This window comes from Cannabis sativa, chromosome 9, assembly GCF_029168945.1.
Source record: "Cannabis sativa cultivar Pink pepper isolate KNU-18-1 chromosome 9, ASM2916894v1, whole genome shotgun sequence".
Classification (NCBI taxonomy): Eukaryota; Viridiplantae; Streptophyta; class Magnoliopsida; order Rosales; family Cannabaceae; genus Cannabis; species Cannabis sativa.
Genome location: NC_083609.1, coordinates 10,127,369 through 10,132,835, shown reverse-complemented (window position 1 = coordinate 10,132,835; position 5,467 = coordinate 10,127,369). Strand labels below are relative to the sequence as shown.

At 32.9% G+C, this 5,467-nt stretch overlaps 1 protein-coding gene across 1 annotated transcript; it reads left to right on the top strand.

Annotated features, from left to right (window-relative positions):
- Positions 1-221: 221 nt before the first annotated feature.
- LOC115722344 (sugar transport protein MST4) lies at positions 222-4,754 on the top strand. The gene is made up of 5 exons (XM_030651537.2): positions 222-529; positions 1,158-1,480; positions 2,649-2,773; positions 3,350-3,641; positions 3,744-4,754. Exons 1-5 carry the CDS (start codon positions 400-402, stop codon positions 4,428-4,430), a joined length of 1,557 nt encoding a protein of 518 aa, XP_030507397.1. The 5' UTR covers positions 222-399; the 3' UTR covers positions 4,431-4,754.
- Positions 4,755-5,467: the final 713 nt, after the last annotated feature.

Genomic DNA, 5,467 nt, shown 5'->3' with positions numbered 1-5,467 from the left:
ATCTTTCATAACTCTCTTCATCTTTTTGACGCTCTTAAGTCATTGCTTATCTTAGAATATAATTAATATAAGAAATAAATTAATTAATTAAATATATTAAAAGAATTTTTTAAAAAAAGTTGTAATCAGAGACGTTGACTAGAGAGGCAGGCCATCGAAATCGACACGTGGAATGATCCGACGGTGGCTCCCACTAAACATCATGTATTTTGGTAGCTCATGCTCCTATATAAACCCCACTCCACACCACTCCATTATATCCATTATTTCTTATTCCTCTCTTCTTCTTCGTCTCTTATACTTATTATTATCATCAATAGATATAGTTTTGTGCTATATATATATATATATATATAATAAGCAAATTAAGCTCTCTAGCAGAGAGACCAATATAATTAAATGGCCGGAGGGTTCGCCGTATCGTCCTCCGGGGCGGAGTTTGAGGCCAAGATTACGCCTATTGTCATTATATCATGTATAATGGCAGCCACCGGAGGCCTCATGTTTGGCTACGATGTTGGTGTTTCAGGTAATTATATTATTACTATGATCATATATATGTATATTACTTTTCAGTTTAGATCCATATAGGTTTGGATCATCATATATTATTGTATTTAATTTTAATATGTTTGGTAGGTGTCGTTTGGCCATGGTGGTTGGAAAATTTATTTCAATTTTAAATTTATATAAAAAAAATAAATAAACAAATAATAAGTACTCACGTATATTTCCCATGACAATTTAACTTTTTTGTGCTTGGAAAAGATAAGGAAATATATTCCGAAAAAGAAGTGAACTTTTCTTATTGAAAAGTTAAAATAAAAAAAGGTACTTGAGACTGAGAGATCTATAGGGTTTCATATCATGATAAACTAAAGTTCTTTATTACTTTCACCAAAAGTTGGAATCTGATCTGTGACTTCTCCTCTTTGATATAATGAGAAGGGTATTTTAATAAATTCATATTGTTCTGAGCATCTTCATCATAGTCTTTTACGTCTAGAATCTTGATAGGTATATAGGCTATGGATTCTTTTGTCATTTTGCTATTATTCATTATAATTTATATAATTAAACTTGGAAACTTGAATTATTTTGTAATTAAGTATGTTACATAATTAATTATTATTTTTCTTTTGTGTGTGTAAATATAGGTGGGGTAACATCTATGCCGGAATTTTTGAAGAAATTCTTTCCGGTGGTTTATAGAAAAACGACAGCTAAGCATCTAGAAAGCAATTACTGCAAGTACGACAATCAAGGGCTTCAACTGTTCACGTCGTCGCTCTACTTGGCTGGTTTAACGGCAACATTCTTTGCCTCCTACACCACCAGAAAGCTCGGCAGAAGGCTCACTATGTTGATTGCCGGCGTCTTTTTCATCATCGGCACCATTTTCAACGCCGCCGCTGAAAATCTCGCCATGCTCATCATTGGCAGGATCTTACTTGGTTGTGGTGTTGGCTTTGCTAATCAGGTAAATTAATAATATTTTCTTTATTAAATCTGATATTAATTATATTTGCTGTGGTGTTTTTTTAATTAACGAATGAATTACTACGTGTTATTACTTTACTTAAACTGAGCTTAATTAATTATTAAGCCTTATTTATTATTTTATAGTATATAAATGTGATGACCTAAAAGTGTCGGGTGTGATGGTAGTGATTGGAAGACATGTTGAGGCATTTTCTTAAGATGATCAAATCAGATGCCAAATTTTCAAATCATCATGCTAATTATTGATTTTTTTAATTACTATATGTATTATATTATATATCTTTTTTTGAAACGTTGCTGTGTATACATGTTTTTTTTTGGACGTTATACTATACATGTGACTAAGGGCCTTTTAAACCTTTTCTTGATTAAATTTAAAAGAACATTCAAATGATAACTTGAAATTATCCAGACTAATTGTCCATGAACCGACTTTCTATGTATCTTCCAACTCTCTCTCTCTCTCTCTCTCTAAAAATATAAAATTATTTATATGGCTTTTCCTATATATCCTTTTCGATCTAAAAAGTCTTTATTTTTTTGTTGAATTACGTGATTAAGTGGACCCCATTTTTGTCCAACGTTTTCTATTTCATGTGGGGTACTTAAATTTTTGCGGTGGTTGTATCTTTTGGGATTGCTATTTGCTTTTATATATTTTTGGAGTCCCTTTTGTATTATTTGGACCAAACATATATATCCCACATATCTTTTAATAACTTCAATAATATTTGTTAATATTATAATAACAACAACTTGGCATGGTGTGAAGTAAAGTTATAAATTGTATACTTATTATTATTATTTCTATTTCAATTTAAAGTTGTCTACCTAGTTGCTTAATTTATTGTTTTTAGAAAGAGAAAAAAAATAATTAACAAAAAGATGACAAATTAAATTTGCAGAGAACATATATATGCTTATATTTGTTTTTTATAGTGACAACATAGTGCAATGTTCACATATTCAAATGTCTTTAGTTTGTCAAGTTGCTTTATTATTTTTCTCTTTCCTAAATGAAGACAAAAAATTTGTAATCTCATATGAATCGTTTGTTATATATATACATATTTGATTTTATTTTTCATATATATGACTTTATTAATTTCTAATATGGGATACATTTTGTATGTACATATTAACAGGCTGTACCAGTGTTCCTTTCTGAGATTGCACCCACAAGAATTCGTGGTGGACTAAACATATTGTTCCAACTTAATGTCACCATTGGAATTCTCTTCGCAAATCTTGTAAATTACGGCACTGCCAAGTATGTCAAACTTACTCCCCACTTTAATTATATTGTGCATCAATAATATTAAGTCAGTTCGCACAGAAAATTAATATTACTATTCAAATTGTGGGACTAATTAATAATAATATTACTACAAATATGCACACACGTGCCCATTGTTATACCTCGTTGTGTATTACAAAATTATTATTGGTCAATATTTGTTTTGAAAATGAATTGTTGACTCTTTTATTAATTGTATCATAGTCCCCAAAATCATGCTTGATTGTTGACTTTTTTTGTAATTATAATGGATATAATATTGATTCCACTTTGGAGACTGTGCTATATAAGACTTAGTTTGGATTTAACATTAATAATGTTACTAAACTAACACCTGGGCTATAATATGATGTAACGTTCAAGAATCTTAACTGAACCATGTGCATTGGAAAAACCAATTGGAATCATCATGTAAAACCCCCCAGTTTGACCTTTAAAACTGAAGTTATTATAGAATATGATTGTTGAAATTTATTAACATTTGTTTTTATAAATATTGGTTGATTACTTTGCTCACCAACTGTTTGATCATTTGTCTGAATGAAACAGAATCAAAGGAGGTTGGGGATGGAGATTGTCATTGGGTTTGGCCGGTATCCCTGCATGTCTACTAACCATTGGAGCCCTCTTAGTTGTGGACACTCCCAACAGTCTTATTGAACGTGGTCACTTAGAGAAAGGTAAAGAAGTACTTAGAAAGATCAGAGGCACTGACAATGTCGAGCCCGAATTCAACGAACTCGTCGAGGCTAGCCGAATAGCTAAGGAAGTAAAACATCCTTTTAGAAATCTCCTCAAGCGCAAGAACCGTCCCCAACTCATCATCGCTGTAGCCCTTCAGGTAAGAACAATTAATATCAACATGACATTCATAACATAACATTAATGTATGTAAGTTAGTATGAGATAGATATCATATATTTTACTTTTGTTATTTGTTCAGATCTTCCAACAATTCACTGGTATCAACGCAATCATGTTCTACGCGCCAGTACTGTTCAACACACTAGGCTTCGCCGGCGATGCTTCGCTCTACTCAGCCGTGATAACAGGGGCAGTTAATGTCCTATCCACCGTCGTTTCCATCTACTCAGTGGACAAAGTTGGACGCCGTATGCTGTTGTTGGAAGCTGGTGTTCAGATGTTCTTATCCCAAGTGGTGATAGCCATTATATTAGGCCTTAAATTGTCAGATAACTCTGACAATCTAGGGAAAGGTTATGCAATTCTCGTGGTTGTTATGGTGTGTACTTTCGTGTCATCATTCGCATGGTCTTGGGGGCCGCTCGGGTGGCTGATTCCCAGTGAAACATTCCCATTGGAGACTCGGTCGGCCGGACAGAGTGTCACAGTTTGTGTCAACTTGCTATTCACCTTCGTTATAGCTCAAGCTTTCCTCTCCATGCTCTGTCATTTCAAGTTTGGAATCTTCTTGTTCTTTTCTGGATGGGTTCTTGTCATGTCGTTCTTTGTCTTGTTTTTGTTGCCTGAGACTAAGAACATTCCCATTGAGGAAATGACTGAGAGAGTATGGAAGCAACATTGGTTGTGGAAGAGGTTTATGGATGATGATGATGATCATAATAATGTTGTCAAAGTTGGTGACAAGATAAATAATGGTGCTTATTGATATGGAGTAGAGTATAGGCCTCTGCATGCCATGTAAATTTTTTTATATAATTTTTTTTTGGGGGGGATGGGAGTAAAGTTTGGAAGAATAACTAGGAAATGACTAATAATATGTAGTCAAGTACAATTTTATTTTTATGTGTTGTTTTTATGGGGGTGTTTTTTTGTATACGAGGCCAAAATATAATCAAAGGCTTCATTTGTTTTTTGTTTAAAACTCTTAATTTTAATTGTGCCCTAAGATTTGGATTTGAATCTCTTTCATTTCGTGAGAGAATTCTTTTGCTTGAATTAATGATATGATAACATATTCATTTCGCACCAAGTTTTTTTTTTGGGTATGGATTTTCACCAAGTTAAAGCTCAATAATGTTTTTTATTGTATCTTTTTCTGCCCTTCATCTATTAATGTATTATATTTTTGTGTTTTATATTTTAGATCAAAGTACTGCCAATTTGAATTATTTGAATTATTCGTGACCTCATAATGTTGTAATAGGTATTTTTCCTATTTTTGAAAAATTGTGAATACCTTATAATGTTGAAGATAAAATTAAAAAGTTTATTTTACGACATATTAATAAATATTTAAATATGCTTATAACATGCTCCAACAACAAAAGCGTACCAAAGAGATAGTTGCAAACTCACATTTCTAGCGGCAACTATGACAATTGAAGGTTCCCCCAAAAGTCAAAAACTTTTTTGTGGAGAGCTGTTACAGGTACATTACCAACTTGTGTCAAATTAGTGATTAAGCATGTCGATATTTCAGTCACTTGTCCTGTTTGTAATTTACAACCTGAAACCATCAACCATGTCCTCATCTCTTGCCCGTTTGCATTTGACAGCTGGAGCCAATGTGCAACTCCAGTAGTTTTTGATCCTGGCGGTTCTTTCGGCAATTGGTTGGAGACCATCTTTAAGCAAGCTGAAGCTGATATGATTTGTCTTATTGCCATGTATAGCTAGGCAATCTGGAAGGCTAGGAACAAGGTTGTTTGGAAAAAGAAACACTCATCTGTTAATGAGGTGCTT